The 24,871-nt window shown below is 41.5% G+C and overlaps 1 protein-coding gene across 3 annotated transcripts in view; it reads right to left on the bottom strand.

The window, feature by feature from the left end:
* The window catches only part of hip1 (huntingtin interacting protein 1), a 54,832-nt gene that overhangs the window by 11,796 nt on the left and 18,165 nt on the right, over positions 1-24,871 (bottom strand). For all 3 annotated transcript variants that reach the window (XM_067594504.1, XM_067594506.1, XM_067594505.1), the window contains 19 exons: positions 17,393-17,456; positions 16,321-16,463; positions 16,048-16,104; positions 14,222-14,302; positions 11,087-11,163; positions 10,156-10,217; positions 8,762-8,902; positions 7,414-7,471; positions 7,134-7,209; positions 6,707-6,850; positions 6,070-6,167; positions 5,727-5,799; positions 5,392-5,575; positions 4,735-4,823; positions 4,401-4,517; positions 3,263-3,364; positions 797-991; positions 451-598; positions 227-313 (listed from right to left, as the gene is read on the bottom strand). In XM_067594504.1, the coding sequence (XP_067450605.1) occupies positions 227-313; positions 451-598; positions 797-991; positions 3,263-3,364; positions 4,401-4,517; positions 4,735-4,823; positions 5,392-5,575; positions 5,727-5,799; positions 6,070-6,167; positions 6,707-6,850; positions 7,134-7,209; positions 7,414-7,471; positions 8,762-8,902; positions 10,156-10,217; positions 11,087-11,163; positions 14,222-14,302; positions 16,048-16,104; positions 16,321-16,463; positions 17,393-17,456 (1,996 nt within the window). The remainder of the gene's footprint in view (positions 1-226; positions 314-450; positions 599-796; positions 992-3,262; positions 3,365-4,400; positions 4,518-4,734; positions 4,824-5,391; positions 5,576-5,726; positions 5,800-6,069; positions 6,168-6,706; positions 6,851-7,133; positions 7,210-7,413; positions 7,472-8,761; positions 8,903-10,155; positions 10,218-11,086; positions 11,164-14,221; positions 14,303-16,047; positions 16,105-16,320; positions 16,464-17,392; positions 17,457-24,871) is intronic.

The following is a 24,871-nucleotide window of genomic DNA, read 5'->3' as shown; positions in this document are numbered from 1 at the left end:
CGTGTTGAGTATTCATGCTTTACAAATAGCTGCAATATTATGAAGGTCTGTGGTTGTTCAGATGAATAAACTATTCATGAAAAGGTTGAGGAGCAAAACGATGAATCAAATGCACCACAGCACGAGTTAAAATAACTTACTGTGTACGAGCTTCTTACATAACCTCATTACATATCATAACATATGATGTGTCTGTATCATATGAATCTACACAGAGTCGTCTCACCTGTGCTGTCAGCCACGAAGGCCTCTCTGGCAGAATGGAGCCGGTCCATACAGTCTAAAGAGGCCTTACACCTGGATGCTAGGTAGTCTGCAGGGATGGAGAGACATTAACATGTAAGCATGCGCACCGAATTATAATTATTGTCCCATTACTGTAGCTCTGCTCTGTGTTTTATGGGGTTAAAACATTCAGAAAAATGTGTGTGAGTGTTTAAAGCGTCTGACCTGCAGAGCTGGTGCAGCTGATGTGTGCCGGGTCGTCTATCTGCACCAGCGAGTCCTGAATGATCCTCTCTGCCTCTTCCACGGCTCCCTGCAGACTGGACCAGCGAGCTGCGACCAGCTGGCTCTCTAATGCCTGCTCCCTGCTCTCCTGTGGATGCAGACACATTTGAACTTATCACACCACTCATGAAGATATTTGGGGGAGTGGAGGGGTGGGGGGGGTGAACGTGATTAAAAGCTGACTTTGTTGTTGGGGATTCTCTCACTTGACGCTAAATACATCATCTGCTTGGTTTATTACAGCTAATCAAGAAAGTTAATTAAAAAAGCTCATTCAACCCTTAACCTTCTCATTAAGCTGGTTCTGCAGGGCTTCTGCTGTCTTCACCCCGCTCTCCCTCTCACTGGCCAATGAGCTTTGGACTCGCTCTAGCTCCTCCCCCCGTACAACCAGCTCCGACTCCACCTTGGACAAGAACTGGACAAGCTCCGCGTTCGTAGACTCCAGGGTGGCGAGCTGAGTAATGAGCACCTCACCTGACTACATGGAGAGAAGGAAAAAGATACAGAAAGAGAAAAAGTTAACAATGAGGCACAATGATCAGACAGGAAGACATGGTTTGGATAATACGTAGCTGTCATGACTCGTCAGGATGTGGTACTGCATGATGCAAGCGCTCTGACCTCACAATAAAAAAAACACTTTGTCTTCAGCCACTGATCATAACAACGTTGCCTCTATTTAAGTTTGCGGATAGGCGTACCGTCTCCAGAGAGATTTGGGTTGAGGTTGAGTTTACAATCAAACGAACATCGGGAAGCTGCGGTTGTGCAATTCAACAGCGATGCAACAAACATGAAACAAACAGAGTAACATCAGATCATCCTGCTTGCTGGAAAACTGTGTTACTCTGTTGGAGGACTGTGAAAAAACATTAAAGTGTTCTGCAAGTAAGAAAAAAACAGGTGAGAGACTTGCAGGCTGGGTGCCAGCAGGTCCGACAGAGAAGAAGGAATGTTGAGAGATGAAGGAGAAGCAGAATTATGACTATGAATGTAAACTGTGCAGCAGGAGCTGGTGAGAGCTGGACACTGGAGGCACGTGACAAGAGCGATATAACGTGGGATGTGTGTGAAAAGAACTGCAGAGATTACAGAGATGGAGGAGGAGGACAGAAAAAGTGGGAGGCTGAGAGACGGATGAGGGGGGCGCAGAACGGTGCATCAATTATTATCTCAAAAATACACCCGCAAAACGACTTTTGCTAACTTTTGATAAGATACAGGAACCAACGGAGCTGTTTGGAAAATATTTGACTGCTTCTGTGTTTTCATTCAAGCCTCCTCTTTCAGATAGATGCCTTCAGTCACCTGTTATAAACATCAACTTGGCATCTGCGAGCTCCACTTGGCTCAGCTGTGCAGAGATGACAAACGCAGGCCAGGAGAGACGATTAAGAAGAAAAGTAGAGGGTGAAAACAGTTTTGCTATTGTTTCCCCCTCCACGCTGAAAACCAATCCATTCAATCCCTGATGTCAAGGAAATTTATTAGCACATCAATTCTGTCAGAAACTGGATGTGTGTGAGCTTCTGAAACGGGTGCTGGAGGAGGACAAAGAGGGGAGGTGACATAAAAGAAACAAGACAAAAAGTGAAATGGCGGGAGTGACAGTGAGGATGACAGACAGGGTTTATGAAGTCTAAAAGAAGCACAAAGACAGTTTTGTGAGTGTTTTGAGGACTGTGTGAGTGTGACAGATAGGAAAATGTTTTTTGATGATGGTGGAACACTTCCACCATCATCAGGATCCAGGATCTGTTGATGCCACGTCTGAATAGTGAGGTATATGACATGTAGTATACTGTGTATAATATTACTTGGATCTCATGTTTCTTGGTTGATAACATGTAAAAAAGTTAAAGGACAGGTTTACAATTTTCTTAAAGTCTTTCTTAAAACCCATATGAACATTGAACTAGGTTTTTCTTGCTGTAATCATCCCTCCTATTCATACTGACCATCAGAAGATCCCTTCATAAAGCACTTACAATGTAAGTGATGGAGTCCAAAATCCACAGTCCTCCCTCTGTGCAAAAATGTGTTTGAAAGCTAATCTGAAGCTAATATGAAGCTTCAGCATCCAAATGAGTCAAATCAAGTAGATATCTTTCAACATTACAGTCTTTTTAGTGCCAAAGTCTCTTTTTGTTATTATACTTCCACCGCAGCTCAACAGGGAAACACAAAGAGGGAATTTGATGCTAAAAAGACTGTAAATGTGGCAGATATCCACTTGATATGACTAACTCAGACTGCTGACGCCTCATATAAGCTTCAGACAAACTTTTAAATGCACTCACTTACATTTAAAACGCATTAGGGGATCTCTTTATAGCCAGTATGAACAGGAGGAATAATTACAGTGAAGAAAACCTCTTTCACTGCTCATATGGACATCTGACAGCAGCCGATCCATGTGGTTTCACAAACACATGGATCTAATACAAAAGTGGGACATAAGTGAGATTCTCAAGTCATTTTTGAATATAATAGAGTGTATTACGGAAGAAGCTTATTATTACATTTTATCCAGACTGTACCCCATTAGGAGCACCAAGGTCTGTTAGTCAGGGTAAAAAATATCACATCATTAATCCTTTCACACTTTCTCCTAGTAGTCGGTATTATTTCCTTTTAATGGAACAGAAAATTGGAGACTTAATTTAGTAGTCCAGTATTTTTTTTTTTTTGCAGATTCACGATAATCGTGTTGTGTAAGGAGTCTAGTAAAGCTGTGAGGAAGACTGACCTGTTGTGATGAGGCCATGATGGTCTTCAGGGAGTCCAGGTCTGCCCTGCTGGACACCAGCTCTCTCTGCAGCTCCTGAAGCTGCTGCAGCTGATCCCTCTCCTAGACAAAAAAAAAAGTCTTCAGGTTATTTCAGGTAACTCACATCAGCTCAGCTTGAGATCATCAAGAAAAACGATGGACACATAAAGGATTGGGTTGCACCAGCTGTTTGTAAATTAATTACTAAGTCTGTGCATAAAGTCCTTCCTAAATTCTTAGAAATGTCTTAGCTGGTAAAGACTTTTGTAATGTGTAAATTGGTTGCTAGGAAACAACTGTAGCACTGCCCAATAAGAAGCAATCAGCTATGTAAACAGGAAGTCACCGTAGCATCACAAGCTGTAACATAACTTACAAAAAATAACAGTTTTAGGGGCCAAAAGATAAAATAAACTTAATCCTTGGTGAATGTAGGTATGAATTTGTTTATTTATATCTGCATACTTGCATACTCATTTTAAAATGAGTAGTATTCATGCAGTTAACAGTGAGAGGGAAATATCCGCTAAGCTAAGCCAACTAAATATCTGCTAAAAACTAAAATATCTGCTAAGCTAACTGTCATTATTTGGTCTAACAATATTAGAATTGAGTTTTGTAATTTAAGTGTCATGTCAGATATGTCGACCATTATTACCTTGTTTACTCTTCAATCTAAATAAATGCAACAGGTTTTGATTTAGTGAAGCTTGAATCTCCATTTAGTAAACACTGACGTTATAATGAGGATAAGTTTCAACTTATGAACAGCTGGTACAACCGGCTCCAAAACCTTTAGAGAAATGTCAGACATTATCTACCGTCGGCTGGGTCTCCATCAAAGTGTGTAGGACTTTCTGACACTCAGTGAGTTAGCTTGTGTTCTTATATCTTAGTCTTACCAAAATCTTGAAGTTTAAAGCTCCATAAAGACAATATTTCTCCAAGAAGATGCCAAAGTCTTTTTATAGCCAAATAATTGCATTACCCCAAAAATCCACCTTTTACCTGATTATTTCGTATTTTCCTCCCTGTCAAAAATGTGGTTACTTGCTCCCTGCAGTCACTATCAAAGTATGCGTGTTTGGTGCTTATATAAAATGTGTGTCATCCTCACCTGTCTGTCTGCAGCCTCCTGGGCGATTTTCACCTTCTCTTGCATCTCTTTCCTCACCTCCTCCACTTCATCCTGTGCTGCCCGGGCCACCGTCATCTGCCGGGTCACCTCTGCGTTCTGCACACACAGAAGCACATGGGACACAGATGCAGACGTGCAGAGATACATACCAACATAATTTAGGACAGAAGCTGGACCTTCAGCTTGGAGGAAATATAAAAAGGACACTACAGGGACAGGACTTAATTTAACTTCAAAGTTTTTATAGGAGGACACAAGGACATAAGGGAAGGATTTTATGAACATTTTATGATGCAAGAGCTGTTTTTCTCACCTTCCTCAGCAGGTCTGCGTGACTCTGAACAAGCTCTGTGTACTTCTCCTTCAGTTTGGTGTAGCGCTGCTCATTGGCCTGAGCTTTTTCTGCAAAGCGACAGTAAATGACGGAAGCATGTGAGGAAACTGCAGTTAAACTGTTGTTGCAATAAAGCTATAAAAGGCCTAGTTTGGTAAATTCTTTTTATCCAATCACCACTTATTGTTTTCTACTTCTTTTTTGTCTCTTGTGAGAAATTAAAGGATGAGTGTTTTTAAATCGCTGCTCCCTGTTTAGTTTCTGGTCTTAATTTTGAGTGCAGACAGATTTTTTTTCTCCAACACTGGAACAATTAAATAATTTAAATTCTGAGAGGAAGCAGCCTACCCTTGAAATACATCTACACTTCCAAATCTGCAGCCCACACTACTTAGTAGAGTCACTGATATAACCAGGAGCAGATGGAAGAATCAGAAAATGAAGGTGATAAAACACGAAGCAGGAAGTCTTCGCTGGACGTTTAATGGACTAGTGTGTCCAAAGAAAGTTAATATCATGTCCCTGTTCTGTAAAAGTGGGACAGCATCCATTGTGTTTACATTTTATTCAACACTACTTGAATTGTATCAATACAGTAAAAATATGTAATAATGCCGAGCTGATAGAAGTACTAACTCTCTATCTCCGTCAGGCTCCGCTGCTCCTTCTCCGTGTCCTCTCGGACCCTCCGCAGGTCATCCAGCTCTGCCCTCAGGAACTCGCTCTCCCCTGCGGCCTGCAGTCTCAGGTGGCTCTGCTCCGCTAGCTCCGCCTCCAGCTCATTGATACGCCCGCGCAAAGCCTGACACAACCGACCACTCTGGTGAGGGATGCAGAGAGAGGCAGGGAGGAGGGAGGAAAGGGAACAGAGTAGGAATAAGAGACAGAGATGGAGAAAAAGGTGATGAATTTTTTGTTGTTGTTGAGATATGAGTCTGAGATAAATAACGGGAGATTATTCTTCTCTTTACCTCCAGCCTGAAAGATACCAACTCCTCTTTTAGGGCCTTGTTCTCCTTGGTCAGCTGTTCAATCAGACGGTCTCTGATGCACACAGAAAAACATCTCTCCTCAATCAAACGCTTAATGATCTTTGTTTCTATTTTTGTATTGTAGTGAACTGAAAACCCATATCTGTGCGGCAAAGTAAACTGGGGATCAGTGGATAATAGATGTAAAAAAGACAGGTGTATCTAATTTTTTGGTGCAAATGTATGTAAGACTAATTTCTCTTCTCCTCCTTTAACTGTAATTGTTATGACAGCTATAACAATACAAATACAAATATAACAATGTAACATTTTCAAGCCTTACTTGTCGTCTTTGCGCATGCCGTTCTGACTGTTGAAGTTGAATGGGTCAATAGCAGCCGAGGTGCCAAACAGGTCGTCAAACTTTGTCTCCACAGGAGCCTGGGTGAGAATGTTTAATACTGGTAAAACTTAACATGTCCTGATGTCATTGAATCATTACATACTGGAGTTTGTATATCCAAATATATGTTCCTGTAGCTCCATGTCATCTAATGAACTACATTTAACACACCTGGTTATGAATTCACTGCTAAAAACAATATTCAGCTCATGCACTGTCTATCATCCAGGTGTTTTGCAGCTGGACTGCTCTGAAGGTCGAAAATTAATAATCTCATTACATAAGAAGACAAATATTCTCAAGTTCAGCTTCAACAGCCAGTTATGTGAACGTCAACATCATGACATGCTAACAAAAATATAGTAGGATTAGCAAGAATGTAACAAATATGCTGTTTCAAATGGGAGACTATTCCCTGCTAGCATCTATTCCCTCCTGAATACTCCCACAATCAAAAAATTCCCTCTAAATTTTTTGATTGCTGATTATAGCAGCACACAGCCAGACAGCAGCTCACAGAACAGATGGGTTGCATTTAAGAAGGCACCATTCAGAGATACTTGTCTGGTTTATTTACCGGCAGCACAGGGACGTCGGTGTCCACCAGGTCGTCTGTTTCCACCACGTGCTCTGACTCGGGGGACGACGACTCGGCCGGGATCACAACCACGGGGCTGATGTGCTCCGACAGAGCCGATGCACGCAGGAAGTTAGGAGGATTCTGTAACAATCACACATTTTTTTATTATATAAGAATGTTTTTCAACTTTTGCAGCATTAAGAGAGGGACATGCATAATGCAGTTTCCCAAAAGCACCAATCAAGTATAGTTTAAAGGTTTATAAATAACTGGTAAATAAACTTATACTATCAAAAAACAGAGGTTTTTAATGGAAAATGATTAAACTGATTGGTTAACCTGAATCAGCCCTAATGGGTCAACCTGGAGCTTAGGTGTGTTTAATATGTGGAAAAAGTTAAGATTTACGAAAGCCAGTCCTCACCTCAGGCAACTGTGGGATCTGAATCAGCCTCTTGAAGTACTGCAAGTTACTGGAGCGATAAAACAGACTCTTTAATCTGAAACAGAGAGAAGGAAAGATAAGCACAGACACAAGGAAAAGGGGAATGGTGAGAGAATCAGAGTGAGGTTTAGACTTTGAAAATTCATTCAACATGGTACTAAAAGTTCAGTCCTCTGGGTCACACACAGAGAGTACCAGTGAAACTGTGACTGACTGGTTTTCTGCCTGTGTGTGTGTGACTGCGAGTGGAAGTTCATACTTCTTAAACTGTTCCTGGAAGCGATCTCTGTGGCCCTGGAGAGTGTCTGCTGGAAGGCCTGCAAGTACACACAAAACACACACACACATCAGTGCTTGGGCATGTAAAGTGTTCAGGTGAAACGAATATATCTGTGCTTGAGTGCACACATGGATGATGGGATTTGTGGATGAATATATCAAAACTGTCAGGTGAAAGCCTCCAAATCTACAAAACGCCAGCTTCTCAGAAACTGAGAGAAGGTTTTTTGAGATGCATTTTAGAGTTCATGCAGCTGAGCTGTGAAAGATTTCATGAGCTCAAGGGGTCAGAGAAATTCTTAAAATCAGAGAAGAGCATGTCGTCTTTGAATGTTTTGAAGAAAAGCGTCACCCATTCTAAGTATTCAAACACATTATTTTTACACCCGAAGATGTTTAAGAGCTGAAGGTAAAGCTAGAAACTCATCAGCTAAATCCAATGCTGATTAACAGAGGTTGGGCCTCATGCAAGAGCCACTCCAGACCAGATTTAAGTGGTGCGTATGAGTGATTTAAGAGAATTTGTGGCATTTACCGATTTTCTCGACAAAATTCAGAGTGGTCCAGACCTGTTGTATGAGTATTATAGTCTTTGTTCTTTGACTAAAATAAATAATAATAAAATTTCTTTTTACCATATTATCATCATCATTGCTTGCCAAGTAGATTTTTTAGAGAGATTTTTGAGATTTAATTGGTATATTTTGGCATATTGGCATAACTGACCTCCTATCGGCATATCTGACCTCCACTCTGTTTTTATTTCTGCTCTAATGACCTGTCGTTGGTAGTGTAATCATATTTTCTAATTGTTTCCCGTTATATGACTACTGACCCTGCAAAATTTGTTATGCTTTTGTCTGCTGCCTTTGAAGCTCCGAAGTGTTCATTTTACTCCTGGGTGACATTTTTATGAATGAAGCCTTATATGGTAATTCAAGGGCGCTGATTATGCTCTATAATAAAATCCTACATACTCGCCTCCTCATGAAGAGGTGGCATTCAACAGGTTAAAACGAGCGATTTACAAAGAGTTTGTGCAGATGGGAGAGTCTGGTGAATCTTGGAACACAAAAAAATGACTAACGAAACTGTGATGTACTGTAAGTTAATTATCATTAAAATAGGTGGCATTTCCCTTTAGCTTGGAGTCAACACATGTCAAATCACCAAGACTGGAGATAAAAAACTTGTCCAAAAACTTCAGAAATATTAATAATGCAGAATATTTACATCTTCACCAGAAACATTGAACAACTTTAACTGAGTGCTGTTTCTACTGAGCCTGTAGTTGTGCAGTTTGACCAACAGAGGTGTGTGTCACTCACATGAGTGCAGCTTAAACAGCAGCTTCACGGTGTAGTCATACAGGTGGCTGCTGTCCAGGATGACTTGGATGAGGGGGGCAAGACGACACTGGCCCGCCGCCGTCACAGACACCGACCGAGACATGTCGAGAGAGCTGAATACTGGGAGTGGAGAGAGAAACACACACCCAGTCAATAAATGCACACCCAGGAACAACACACACACACACACACACACACACATTCACACATCAGTGATTATTAAGGCAAAAACAGAGAGACATGAATTTTTCGTTAATCAATTAAGTTGCCGGACTCTGTTCACTGCCTCAATCAGCCACTACAATTAATCAGCAATACACCATTCACTCATGCTTACTGAAAAAAGGCAGGAAATAAGGGTTTAAAATGGAGCAGAAACCTGAACACTAACATGATTGTCTGACTCCCCCTGGCTCTCTCTCTACCATCATTACGCCCCTGTTTCATTTCCCTGCCGCCCTGCTCACACCCTCCCTAAAGCCTGAGAGCCTCTGTGCACTGCAGAGGTGTGGTTTCCTGCACAACTAGAAAACACACACACACAAACACACACAAAGAAACACAACCAGTCACACAGACACCTCAGGCCTGGTCTCTTTACCCCTTAAATGACGTGATTCTTTTAAAATACACCAGACCAGAGGAGGAAGCTGACAAGGCCTTTGAAATTAGGGTGTGAGGTCACCCAACACAGACTCTAATGTTTTATTATTTTAAGATCACATCCAGCATCTGAGTCGCTCAAAATACCACAGTTACGAGAAGAAAAAGTTGCCTTTTTTAACATGAACACTGAGGCTGAGATATGAGTTTACGGAGATGACGCTAATGCTGATATTAAATTCTACTGGATGTCTTCATTTCTCTGGAAAGGGGAGGAGGAGGAGGAGATAGTCATCATCAGGACGCAGAGTGAAGGGCATGATAAATAGAAACCAGAATGTAATTTCCTCTTGCTCATTTATGAATGGAGGAGAGCGCAGCTTTTCCAGCATTTCCTCTGGTCACATACCGGCTGTCTATTTTTAGTCCCGTCCATACTTTAAGAGACCTGGGATGACTCACTCAGACAACAACAGGGCTCCAGTACGTAACCACTAATAGGTTTGTAGCAGACTGAGTCAGATGAGGTGGAGCTCTGACGTTACTGCTGATATCATCAGTCCACATCTGTCTGTGGAACTGTCTATTTCTGTGCCCCGTTACAGATGTGAACCTATCGCTCAGACTGTGTTCTTCCTGTCTGTTGTCAAGTGTGAACTCATGTGCATCAATCTGTGCGTTTGTGTGCCCGTGTGTAACGTTGTGCTTTGCCTCAGATAAGCGCAGCTGGTAGCGCAGAGCAAACAGTCAGACGGACCAGAATAACTTACCGCCCAAGAAGAGGTTGAGCTCACACTCCAGATAGTCAAACATCTCTACTGTCAACTGGAAGCTGGAGGAGGACAGACAGAAAGATAGAGAAAAAATAAATCACACGTTTTTGAGCAGACACACATGTCCGTTTTCAAGAAAGAAACGTGATTTCCAGTTTAGGCACATATTCTGGCCCGGGTCGGGATTTTCCATTTGAAGGCTGGTTGTTTTTCTGTTCCCTGTTCCTGAACAGCACGGCGCTCAGGCAGACGCTCAACGCTGGATAAATGCCTCCGTGTGCTCTGATTGGCTGAGTCATGCTCACAGCTGCAGTGAAATATCTAACATAACAGGCACCTGTAACTGCTTAATACAGCGGTTACCCAACATGGAATAAAGTGGAGCGGTCACAAGTAGATTAAAGGGATAAGAAAGAAAACATCTTTCTGTTACACAATGTTGTTTTTTTTTCTGACATTCCTCAAATGTTTGATTTTTTTCCTTTGTGAAATACAAGATACTTTTACCTCTTCAGGTCTCTGAAAACCTTTTTTGTTTTGCTCTAGATGTAATTAGACTTTTTATCTCAGCTTTGTGATTTTACAGCAGTGTAAAGAATAAGCTTCGATGAGATAATAACATTTAAACATGACTATTAAATTCATTAAAATACAAGAATATGTTCACCATTTGAATTTGTCAAACTGTTTTTTTCCACCAGCTTGTGCTGAACAGCGATCCTGATCTTGATGAATAGCTTCATGTGGCTCATTTGTAACATGAACGTCAGCTCTGGTGCATCATGATCAGAATATTCATCCGGTTTCATTTCATTTCACACTTTTGTCTACGTAGTTGAGAAATGACACAAAACCCCATTTATAACCACAACGATAATAACCACATTAATACCAACAACAGCCGAAGCAACCGACAGGCCACACTCACAAGTTGTTAACGTCATTCTCTCCCGCCTCGTCAAGCTGTCTGTTTGACATCTGCAGGTTGCCGGGGAAACGAGGGTTCTGAAAGAGAAGACCACAAGAGGACGGCTTTAAGCTCAAATAACAAGTTCAGCGACCCCAACGTCCATCTGAGACGAGCACAAGTCCGTTTACAGGCAGAAGCTGATGTTTCATCCCAATAACATGCTGATAAAATTTGTCTTGTTGTGCTTGAAGTGCTGGAATATAACTATAGACATTTACTCAAGTACTGTACTTATGTAATTACTGTAGCATTTAATACTTCTACTCCACTACAGTTCAGAGGGAAATATTGTACTTTTTTTCTCCACTACATTTATATGACAGCTTTAATAACTAGTTGCTTTACAGATTGAGATTTTTAATATAAATCATATGACAATGATGCACCGTTATAGATTAAAATATTCAACAATATAAAAAAATGGCTCAAATTAGTTAAAACTACAACAGCTAAATGCTACATGTAAATACATAATTAATAATAATCAAATAATCTAATATATATTGGTATGATAATAACATGGGCCAATAATACTTATTTACACTAAAAAAAAGTTTTTCTTCTTGTTCCTTCAGTTGGATGTTTGAGCTTCACTGTGCAGAATGATGTGTGTGCAGAGTTTGACACTTGAAGGCTGTTTTAACTTTCATCTGCTGAGAGTGAAAAGTTCATCTGCGCTCATCTTAAATCTGAGTTAAAGGTGTGAACCTACAAGCATGATTTGTGATGTCACAACCTGTTTTTGTGACCAGTTGTGGTCCAATGTGCAACTTACATAACTTACCATAGTGTGATGTGGAAATCGGAAGCCTCAAGTGCAGTGCATCAGAGTATTTTTATGTCTTAAAACAAGCGTGGGTGCGGTCTTTAAGTGACTTATTTAAGTTTTATTTTCAATGCACAACTATTAATGGTAATGGTGTATTTTTACACTGCAGTATTGCTATAAAGGGTCTGAATACTTCCTCCACCTCTGCTGGCCGGTAGGTTTTTAAGATGAAACCCTTTGAATCTCTCAAGTAAATGTACTGTATGTGTTCACTACTGTGTTTTTTGTCCCACCAGATGGATCCAATCAAAACTAAACCCTGGTTATGTATCAAACAGGCTGTTGACTGGCTGCTTGTCACAATGGATTTAAGTTGCAGCATAAAAACTTGCAAACTATACCTGTTTCTCTCTGCCTACACGGTTAACTAGCTTCATACTGTTTGACATTTAATGCTATTTCCTTGTAGTGAGCAGGTGTGAGGACACCAAAGAGACGAAAAAAGATCCCCTGTGGTCAGGTGACAGATGTAACTTTCTCTGTACTGAATATTTTACACATCATAAGGCAGTGTTGGGCAAATAGCGGCCTGTGGGCCAAATCAGGCCCTCCAGCAAATATATTTGGCCCCTGATGAAAGCTGAAGTTTTGACTTCCACAATTACATCAAAAGTTTTACATCATTTTTAACAAACCTACTGTAGAAAACAAAATAAATATAATGCTTGTGTAAATCCCCAAAAATATAACCTTGTTACATCTGATACTGCCCCCACATGAGAAGAGCATTAAAACCATGTTGCACCGTGTTATTTGAACAGTTGATGGTGCTGACATTTAATCTCATAAACCTACCAGCAATTTAATTTTAATGTGTGAATTCTAACACTTGCTTTAATTACAATTGTTGTTTTTCACAAAAACAAATAGGAGGCAGTTTAACAGAAAATCTAAGTCAACAACAGACTTTCAATCAGCCGTTCATGAAGCAGGCCGCTGTTTATTGCAAGTGGATTAGCTCATAAAATACGTCTCTAATCTAATAAAGTGCAACAGAGATCATATATCTGCATACAAGTGATTTCTAGCCAATTTAGTATTAAAATAAGCTGTAACTTTGTTAGCCTTCACTTACAATCCTAAGCGGTGTTATGAATCTATTTAATTCTCAATTTAAAGAAATAAACAAAACATATAGGCCTGCATTTTTCTTGAAAAGACCTCTCACTAAGGTATTATCAGTTAAGGAGCCATATTTCTATGGAATATACCTTATACCCTGGATGTTTAGATTCCTATCCATTATGCAATACCATCAGGGAGGTGTCTGATCGGTCCCAAATTTATTCATGACATGACAATGACCCCAAGCATACAGCTAGAGTCATAAAGAACTATTTTCAGCGACAAGAAGAATGATGACTCCTGCAACAGATGGTATGGTGTGGCCCCCACAGAGCCAGGGTGGTTACAACAACCTACCTGCAAGTTACCATGAAAAACTGTGTTAAAGTGTACCGAGGAGAACTGCAGCTGTTTTAAAGCTGCTCACAGCAAATATTGATTTCATTTACTCAACTTTGTAAGAAGTTAATTGATAAATTGAAAACAATTTATAGCGATATTTTTGTAAGCGTTGTCACTTTACTTTTAGTGCCTCAAACTTTTGCACAGTGCTGTACAAGTAAACATTAGATAATGATTATTTTGCAAGTAAAAAGGATCCAGGCAGACGTTCCTCTTAGCTTGCTAGCTCTTGGTAGGTTAAAAGTTAATATGAGACTGTGTTTACAGGAGCTGATTGTTGATTAATTGACCTTTATCGAGTGTGTGAGGAGAGACTGTGCACTACTTCTACCTCTGTGGGCTGAACAGTTGTTTTAGATCAGCTTACAGATCAACCAGTATGTTGACGTGTAAGTGACTATGAAGACAAATTTAGCAAATACTGGGCACAGAAAGGGTGAAATCAAAGCTGATCAAAGGGTTTAGTCACATAATTCCTTTGATTCTCCAGTGGCGTCTTGGCAAAGACAACCCTCACCCTTGGGTAAGACTTATCCAGCCGTCAGCAGAGCAACAACTAACCACATCTTCCTGTGATAGCATCAACACTGTGTGTTGGTCCCTCCACCACTGTTGCTCAGCTGTCTCATAAAAAGGCTACATTACAGATTCTTGTGAGGCCATTAGTGTAAAAGCCAGAATTTTCTATGAAGCAGGCCCCCCGCAGAGACACTCTGGCACTAAAAAGAGAGTCTGAGACAAAGATAATGTGTGATGAGGGAGACTGGCGCTTGGTTTTATAGGCCAGGCCAACTCACTTTGATGTGAAACTCCATTTTGGTGATGAGCAGTTTGAGGTAGATGCTGCACAGCTTCCCATAGCCTTCACTCAGGTGACCCTGGGGGAGAGAAGAGGAGGGAGATGCGATAGAGAGAGTGAGAGAGAGACATCAAGAGAAAAAAAAAAAGACATGATAAAAGGTAGGAAACAATCTCTCCTCCTCCTGGAAGATTTGAAAGTTTGCTGGTTACCGAGGAAGCAAATCTTTTGGTATTTCAAGGAAATTTACTGCGGCACTTTGGCTGAAGGCAGCATTCAATAAACACGCAAAGAGCGAGCTATTTACATACTGCAGGACTGAACTACACCACAGCAGTAAAATGATTCTGCCTTCCTACTGCACTGAAAAACACAGCTCAGTTTGGAGAAGGTACAGTTCACTTTAATCTGTGTGAAGATAACTCGGATCTGAGAGCGGGGGATAAAGCTGAACTGCCATATAGCTATGCAGCCAATTGCTTCTCACTTCCTCTTCCCTCGAGCCTGGGAGAGCGGGTGGCGATGACACAACAGGAAAGTGAGGCCACAACCCCGGTCACAGGGACCAAACTTCCTGTATCCTCCTGCCTGATGACATCAGCAAAAAACTGACTAATGAAAAAACAATTTGGGGCGGAGTAAATCCAGGAATAGGTTAAATTACAGGATCTCCACCCAAGACAACGTTGACACATAACTGAAGAGCGGCTGTTGAAATTCAGCGGCCTGATGGAGTCTATGCAGGCTTACACAACAAACCCCGTCACTTTCAACAGAGATGTCGGCATCAATACTCGAGGGAGACTCAATGCAAACGTTGTATCCGTTGTATCAGACTTTAAATCTATACAGGAAGCATGTCCCATCATTGAAAAAAAAACAGGTGAGAGCAGGAATTACCCACAGAAAAAGCTAGAAACTAGCTTATATAATATTACTGCCACAGCATGTAGCTGGCAGGCCATGTGTGTTGTGAGCTCTGACAGTCACATTGTCTGTCACTCCACTCCAACGGCAGCAGGCTGACTAGACAGAATCATGTGCTGTAATGTGATGACCACGACAACGAGGACAGCTGGTGGCTTTACTCACCAAAACACGAGCTCCCTTTTAATTATATGTGATTCACACACAGCAGAAAAGTGCTGCCACACGTCCAACTGTCAGACATGTTGCGCTCCAATAAGTGACGTCAGTGCAGGTGTTTGCTTTCAAAAGGGGCTCTCCAAAACCAAGTTGGCTATGATTTCCTCTACATTTCAATTCGGCATAGAAAATGGCACGTGCCGCTTATGCTGACCTGGAAAGATGGTTTTGCGCGGCACGTAAACAAGATACCACATGTAGCGGCAGCATCATACACAATACAGACTAATAAACGCATTCTTGTCGTGGCTGAATTCAAATGGATAAGTTACTCTCTGCCAACATTAACATCTGTGAAAAGCTGATATTATGTCCACCGCCAGCTGCTGTTTGATCATAAGCTGATAGAGATCAAACGTCATACCTGCCTGCGCTCAATGTAAGCAGGTTTCCACACCGCCCCCGCTACGTTAACGGGCGGCACGGCCAGCTCGGCCAAACAGAGCACAAACATGTTCTGACATCACAATTGAGGTGCGGCCAGAGGCGTCGCACAACTAGAGTATTGATTTTCCTTTTAAAGATGAAAATAAAAGGTTTTTATAATGACAACTCCTCCTGTTATTCAACCATGTTTCATCTTTTAATATTCAAGATACAAAGTCGTCAGTGTGTTCCTCACACTCATGACTGCGTGCCGTGACCGCACAAGGAAATAATCTGTGTGTCCTTCCTTACCCACATCCTGCTCATATCAGTTAAATCAGCCTTGTTCCTCATGGAGTCCTTGATCACCTGGAAGGATGGAAGCAGAAACAGAGAGAAGTAAGGAGCAGGTATAGTTAACTGAGTGTAGATGAAGTGTAACATATCATTAGCTTGAGTATTGAGTGGATGGCTATTCAGATTTTCAAACCAGTTACTGTGGGGGGGGGGGCAAGGTTTCAAAAGAACAGGTAAGATGTTTTCTGATATGCGAGTGGAAACGGTGTTATGTCGTCGTTTACGTACGTTTGGATGTCCGTCTCGCAGCAGCTTGTGGAAGACGTGGCAGAACTTCCAGCAGAGCACCGCGTTGCTGGAGAGAGGAAGCCGGTTGACCGCCGCCCAGAAAGTGTGGGCACCTTTTTCATGATGGGTGCCCAAGATGCAGGGTAACAGGGACAGTCAAGGATCGCTGGCTTACAGGGCATGACATTTTTCTCTGTGGCTTTAGTATGACTCCTAACCAATATTACATCATCATCTCTTTTTCTCTGTCATTTCCTTCCCCCAATTTATTTTTCTCCCTATTACCCGGTCTGGACGTCTATTTTTATTGTCACTCTCCATTTCTTCACATGGATACAACTCTAATATACTTCAGAATCATCCTTTTCTTTTCCAAAACCAATCATCACTCCAAAAAACCCCAGAATTAAAAAATTGTTTAAACTGATTTCCACAAGTTTTATGTCATCATCATCTGATTACTTTAAATTGCAGTAGTTGGAAACATATGATATGCTGTATGTTGCCAGTTTCAACTAAGTTTTGGTAATAAAACATGAAGAGAAAGATGGGAGAAAAGCCAAACGAGCTGCTGAGTCTGTCTATAAAATATGGTTAAACTGAAGAGCGCTTGTACTGGAAATTTTATTTTTAAAACCCAAATTACAAGCGTTTTCATTTTCAACATAAACACCAATAACATAGGTCAATGAATACATTTAAAAAAAATCATACTAACGAGGCTTATACACTCTATTTAGTGGCCCCTCTCCTCAGGATTTTTAAATTAGATTTGAGCTTTTTAGTGTGTTTGATGAAACAGAAATGGAGGAAAACTGTAAACAGCACTCCTCTCTGTCTGCTTTGTGTTCTGTATCACACATGACTAAAGTAGCTCTGCAGCAGAGCCACATGTAGATGCTGGGGTTACACTAAGTTTGTTGTTTTGATCTTGCACTAACATAACCCTCCAGTCATGAAGGAACACTCCAGTTTCCACACACACACACACACACACACACACACACATACGGGAATCTGGATAACACACTTCTTCTCCTCACATACACACATGCAGACAATATGAGGATATTCCTGGCATGCTTCTCTTTGACAGCGACCTCCTGTGTGTTGATGGCCTTATTGATGCTGACAGCCTGTAGAGAGGAGGAAAGGAAGGGCAGAGGAGAACAGAGGAAAGAAACAGAGAACATAAGTCAGCCCACAGCCTTTTTTTCATCTTTAAACGCTACTTACAGGAAAAAAATAAAATCATAAAAATCTCAGAGTGTCAAGCGTTTCATTTCAAAACCTGACACCCTTCCACCTTTCAGAAAGTTGCTTTTCCTTTTCTAACCACCTGGGGAGCGGAGAAGCAGCAAAGTTTGAGTAAAAGGTGATTGACCCATTTTCTGCAGAGTTGGTATTCAAGGCAGCAGCCGAGAAGCCCGAGCTCCTCTCTCCTTTTGATGAGCTCCACCGGCCTCGGTGAAATGAGACATACACCATCACATCTCTCTTTACCTGCAGTCATCATCTCAAATTACAGACAAGCAGAAGACCGTGTAAGAGGGCAGGATGTCGAAATAGTGTGTGATTTCACTTCTAATGCTCCCATTAAGAAAACATCCTGTTTCTAGTTAAGTCTTAGAAATAAATAAATAAGCTACTGTTTCTTTCCAGAATGAGGACAGGAAGAAAACACTAAAACAACCAGAAGCCCACATTCACAATTCTGAGGAACCAATGTTTGGTAAACATGTTAATATTACGTCTGGAAGCAGGCAGATTGCACCAACAATCACTCACTTATGGATGAGAGCAGTCTGTCTGTGCTGTGAGGTGAAGGCCGAGCTAAAACCGAACCACTCAAATTAAAGTGTTATTCAACCCATATCACAGAGACACATTGCGGTAGTCGTGTTTGTTTTTAACAGGCTGAAATACGACCATCAGTAGTTTTGATGGTAGCGTTAGCGGCAGCAGAGATGGTAACGTTGACAGTGACTCCCCTCGGTAAGAAATGGTGACAGCTGTTGCTTAAACCTGAACAGTCTTTTTCACTTTTAATTTATTTATTTTATAGAGTGAAAATATCATCTCAAAGAAAACAGTCTGGTAGAAACAAGACTACAGGTCTACAGCCATGCTAGTAGATGTGCTAGTGTGCTAGTTTACCAAAGTTATTACCAACTTATAAAGTTGTAATGGATGTGTGTAACAAAATCCATTCAACAGTTGTTGAGACGCACAAATGTGAACCTCAAGGTGGCGCTAGAGGAAAAGTTAGATTATCACCAAACTCATTAGATTTATCCTCTAGAGACCATGAATGTTTGCACAACATTTCATAGCAATCCATCCAACAGTTGTTGAGATATTTCAGTCTGGACCAACGTAGCGCACCGACCCAAGCGCACCAATAGTGTGGCTGAAAATCCTTTACATGTTCTTATGTGTCAGGCGTTTAAACAGAAAAGCTGTGTGGTGAAATACATTTCAAAAACAACCTGCAAATTTTTCCCTTCGATAAATTCCAGGTCTGCATTTTTTGAGAGCTTAAGCCCTTTCAGATGGCTTTCAAAACAAGGTGTTCTGCAGCAGCATCTGGCTGGCATATCACATTGCACATGAAAGGGGGAAAAAAAAATAAATATACATCCCGAGCTCTCAACTCAAAACTAGGTTTTGTGTGCCTGAAATGCTGATGTGGAGACAATAAAGCCAAACATGCATTTTGTCGATACGGTATAATGAACTGTGAGTGTGGCAGCTGAGGTCAGGAGAGGACAGGAGGCCTGTTTCGTAATCTCACTTCCCACAGATGTCCTGAGTCTGCTCCTCCTCTTCCAGTATGTGAGCTGTCAGGACTGGAAGTTCATCGTGAGGAATCACTAGAGGAGGAGGAGGAGCGGGCCAGGAGGAGGGGAGAGGAAGGAAGGAGGCAGGAATGAAGGGAAGGAGAGAAGGGACAACTTGGGAGTAGTGTCACTAGGATCAGTGTGCAAAAATGATTAAATTCCTGAATGACTATATCTACTACAGCTCTCTGATACAACACATCCAAACAGCGAAGACACCAACAAGCTACCGGGTGTTTTGAATCTCAGTCCAGAAAATATTTTATTAATAATCTTAATCCCTTCAAATACAAGATCCTTAAACAAAAAACAAAGTCAGGATTAGAGAAAAAAAAACCCAATCTGGTTCAAATTCCTGCCTCGTCTAAACAATGACACTTCAGACATCCCCTCACACACCATGAAGGTGTAATCTGCATGACCTATCATCACCAGGCCGCGCAAGCTGGCAAACACAAGTTTTGTGTTCACAAAAATCTAATTTGCGAGTCTGATGGAGTCACTATAGCAGAAAGGAGAATGAAGACAGACTAGAGCCGGAGCAATGCAGAGCTGGCTGCTGTTCCAACATATCTGACATTAAAAATTCCACACCGTCTGCGCTCGGCTCATATTCCTGCCAACGATGAGACGTCAACCATAGCGCGTTGTACGGATGATGACTGAACGTGCTTTCGTTATTTGTCATTAAACATGCAGGATGTTGATTAAAACGTGTACAACACCTGTCCTGTTGCATCAGCATGAGCCGAGACTCTGGATGTGTGTCAGTACTGTAAAAGGTCAAACATAGCGAGCGGTGTTTTCCTCTGGTCCAAACCACAGGAGAAAAGTTGAATTTCAGCATGTGGTTTGAATTCATTATCACTTCTTATTTCCAAGTAAGCCACTGCACTCAACAAAAACCACACACTCACTAGTGGATCAATTATTGGACAAAGTTTTAGTTTTTACTGCAGATTCTGGCAGCTTTTAGCATAATTCCAGTAATGTCTCTGTAAGTACAGCTTGGAATCAAGTCCTTGTTAGTGTTATTCACAGTGATTTACCTTCTTATCTCATCTTCATCCCTGTAAGAACACATACAGCGTTGTGATAAGAGCGTCATTATACAGACAAGAACCGAGCGTAAGGTGACACTGACCTATAAAATGATTTGCAAAACACAGAGACACCATGACGCACCTTAAAACAGCATGTAAGATTATTAATGACGCTATGACTACTTTAACCTGATGGCATCAGAAAAGCATTTCAGGTTACGTGTATGTATGTAAAACAAACAGGAGGGTGTTTGCTTCTAAGACTTATTATTTTAAGAGATGGTCACTCAACTTTGACTATAGATGCTTTTACACTTTCAATTTTTTGACATAATGTGTCTTTGCAGTGTTGGATATTGTTGGCCATCTCTCCGTATTGGCCTTCGCCCTTAACCGTTGTGTCTTTCAACATCTTTTCCTGACATATTTTGCATTTTTAGATGTTTTTACATGTGTGAATGGACTTCTTGTGTGTGTTTGTGTTTCCAAACCTGATTGCTTCAAAATGCCCCTTGAGGGATAAAGTATTTCGAATTGAATTGAATTGAAGACTTGTTATTTACTTGTTTAATCTCAACTCAAGGTCCACGAACTACCTTTTCCAAAAGCTCTCAACCCCATTTCACAATCTTGTCATCACGTGATCTAAGGATGGAACGTGATGAAGACCAAGAGATCGAGTGGAAAGCTACTGAAAAAGCTAGATGAGTAGGTGGCACTCGAAGATTTATTTGTTTCCAAGGTCAGGAATTCACTTGTTTTTTGCTCAACATCTGCGGCTGGATTTGGCCCTCGGTTATTTGGTTATGCAAGGTTTTCCAAACATGAGAGACTGTGAACATATGTCTCCATATACCCACAACAATGGATGTACGTTAATATAAAACACTACCAGTTGTTAGAGGAGTGAGTTAAATATTGCCACATTGTGTAGTTATTTGAATTTTACTGGCATCATTCACACCTGTGCAAACGGACCAAACTACCCAAGTTAACGATCCAGCATTCAAGGATTAAAGCAAGTTTTGTGAGCCTGAAAAGTTGTCCAGGAGGAAATATGTACAATGTATTGAATTAAGTATTATATGAATTTAAAATTGTTCTATACCTGAAATCAAGCATGATGCCTGAGAACTTAAACCCCATTTGAGTCCTGTTGCATTTGAGTAAACAGTTTGAATGTGTGTGAACGCAACTTAAAAATCATACCAGCATGGTTTCCACCACAAGCACATAAACTTGGCCAGAGCTTTTTCAGTACAAGATAAAAGAACAATTATCAAAGGGCGTCTTTTTAACACCTTGCATCCACAACACAGCTTATATCAAAAATCTGTTTCAGTGTGTAGTTTAGCCCAAACGTGGTGTTGACCCTTTGCCTTGCATTAACAGAAATAGGGAAGTGACTTTTGTGTCATTTCCTGTCACTGTTCTGGTTGTTAATCAGTCAAAATAACAACCATGACATCATCTCATACAATCCTCACAAGAAGAGTCCCTGCAGTGAAGATGGCCACTATACTACACTGATATGGTGTTTTTAAGTTTTGATATCAGGTGATGTTTTAGATATTAATGTCACCTTTAGATCAATTTTTAATTGTTTTTTTCATGGGTGTGTTGATTCAAGTTACTCTGCTTCCCCTTTTTCTCTCTGCTACTCACTCACACACACGCAAATCAAGGGATGATTGAGAAACTCCTAGTGCAACTGGTTCCCACATGAGGATGACCCAATTAGCCCACAGTGAGACTTTGTACTTTGTGTTTGGGTTGAATGAGAGGGCCAGCTGCCTAGGACTCCTGGCATTGGCTGAGGTGGCTCGCTGGCATTGATGCATCAATAGCCTATTAGCTCCTCGCAGTGTGGCCACGCAGACCAGCTGACGAAGTGAAACGATGAGGCATTAAAATCAGAGGTGCGAAGCGATTATGAGGATAAAGAGCGAAGATCACGCCTGAGGGGGGTCTCTCATTGGTTTATTTGGACTGAGACCCACGTCACTGCATCCACAAGGGGGGGGGTGGCTACACTCCTTCCTTCCGCACATCCTCCCTCATGTCTTCCTTTCATTCGTCTCTCATTTTAAACACAGTCATAATAAAGGTTTTTCCCGACTGAACACAAAACTGCTTTTTTGCATGTTGGTATCTACAGAAACGTCTTTTTTTCAACAGCTTTCATTTCAAACAAAGTGTTATTGATACAGTGTTGAAAGCATGTTAAGTCAGTCCTGGCAAGCCCCAATCGGCCCCTTCTGTAGAAAGCAAGGCATTGATATGCTGATCGTAGCCTGGCTGTGTCCACTGAAGGGCCAGCGCAGAGAGAGAGAGAGAGAGAGAGAGAGAGAGAGGGAGGAAGCATCTTCTGCCTCCTAAATGAAACAACCGTCACTCGTTAACTCACTTCGCCATCCCTCTGACCGAGTCGCAAAAGCATGTGACTAATGCATGCCTTGGAAATTTGATTTCCATGCAAGTCCTGGAGATATGTCATCGCATCATGATGGTGGCAGAGAAAAGACAGCAGCGCTCTTGGATAGTTTTTGTCTCTGCTGTGGCACATTTTATGTTAATGTTAATAACGACGCAGCCAGTAGTGTTCAATCATGAGAAAATGACTGTGGATAACCTCACCAGGGCCAAATGAAAGGGGGGCAGAGTAAATTCGGAAACGCTTGTTCTCAATGGATTTAGATTCTCATGGCCGAGGAGGCGGAGGAGGTATCCTTATGTGACCCTGATGATTTAGTATGGGAGTGGAGCGATTAATCTTAGTTACAGTACTATGATTAACTGACCCCAGTCATTAAGGTCTAGAGGGAGGAGGACACGGAGTCGGGAGCACCCATGATAGACTTTGCAACCCGAATAGAGCTACACATTTATCAAATGATCATTTCTGACTGGCTCTTGTGGCATTTTCCTTACTGATACATGTTTAATCATAAAGCCAAGATCTTCATCAGGGTATATGTTCGTCAAATAGAGCACTAGAAGTACATCCTGAAGTTTTAATGTGGACTTTAAAATGAGCATTTTGCTAAAGATTGAGTGAACTGATGTGTTTGGGAGTTGTAGTTACTGCATTTAGGAGTATGTTTCCTGCCCCTTTTATTGCTTCAGACATGCATTTTCATTACCTTGACTTCCTGACTGCTTTCTGTATTGATTTTTCCTCAGTTTTAGTGATGTTATATACTGCATATGGAGCTTGGCGCTGTATTTCAATCTTGGGAACAACAACTGTGGACTGCATGTGCTTTGACATCATTAGAAGCACTGAGATTCACTTTTATCAAACATTTGCCCCGATGAAGAGGAGACCAAAAGCTTGACTTTACAATTAAATACTTGCATTGGACAAAGTGTGCACAGCTTCCTCTTTCTGATGTTTTTGGCATGCTTGCACCTCAGCATCTTATCTTCTTGAGGTATCAGTATAACTGATTGGTAATTCACATTTCACAACATGGAGGCGAGTAGCAACACTGCTGCTTGTCCAGCTACTGTGCGGGTAAACGGAGAAAGGGATGGAGGAAGGGATGAAAACAGGAAACATACAGGGCTGCCTGTGAATGCAGCAGCACTGTAAAATGCTGAGGTGCAGTGGTGGAGGCATGGTCACCGAGGCTGACGCACTGGGGGTGGTGGTAGCAGCGGTGGTGGTGGTGGGGAGGGGGTTACAGGCTCTCAGTCAGGCTTCCTGTCTTGGCACACCCTGCACTGCCCATTTCCTGCCTGCCTGCTGAAAAATGCCCAGCTCCACCACCCACCCCCGTCTTTCCCCCTTCAGCTAAAAACCTCAGTCAACCCAAAGTTGGGTAATGATTATTTATGAATTAATTCATCACTGTGAGCGATCCTTACACATTCACATAGTAATTTGATCCATTTTAAGAATAAAAATATAGATTATAGCAGCTTTCATGTTTTCTGATTATGTTCAAGGTTTGTTTAAGCCAGATTACATCAGTATTGCTTTCGTACTTTGATGATATTAGACTACAGGAAAGTTTGACCAGCTAAAAATACATGTCCATTTCCTCAGAAATCATACAGCTCCCCTCTTGGTACAACATCCATGACCGAAATAAACACTTGAAACCGAAAGCTAGCCTTACCCCGGCACATTTCACACAAACACACACACGCGCACACACACACACACACGCACACACACACACACCTCACCACAAGTTACAACAGCAAGAAACGGCACATTTACGAGATGCATTGAAAAATCAGATAATAAGTGGAAAAGCGTTTTGAGCCCAAACATTTTTCCAAGTGCAACTCACACTGGATTCAAAAGGTCACCGAACTGAACAGAGGCCTCTGTGTTGCTTGTTTAAGGACCGTTTTACGTGCTGCATCTGACATGAACATCCGCTCTCATAGAACAGTCACTCCACACCTCTTGAAAGGAGCCCGGCTGGCACTGAGGAGGAGAGGAAGGTAGTGGAAAAGATGGTCTTTTTTAGAGCGGCTATTTTTTCCCATGTGCTCGACCAAAACAGAGGGAAAGACGCAGCTGTGAGAAGGAAAAAATCACAAACTCACAGAGGTCGTGTTATACAAGCCTCACTTGAATGCAACCGACGCAAGTCTGCATCGTTACCAACACAGTGAGAAGTACTGAGCAGAATCTGCATTGTCAATTAATAT

Source organism: Thunnus thynnus, chromosome 7 (assembly GCF_963924715.1).
Source record: "Thunnus thynnus chromosome 7, fThuThy2.1, whole genome shotgun sequence".
Taxonomy (NCBI): Eukaryota; Metazoa; Chordata; class Actinopteri; order Scombriformes; family Scombridae; genus Thunnus; species Thunnus thynnus.
The sequence above is the reverse complement of the archived record's forward strand: the minus strand, read 5'-3'. Positions and strand labels throughout refer to the sequence as shown.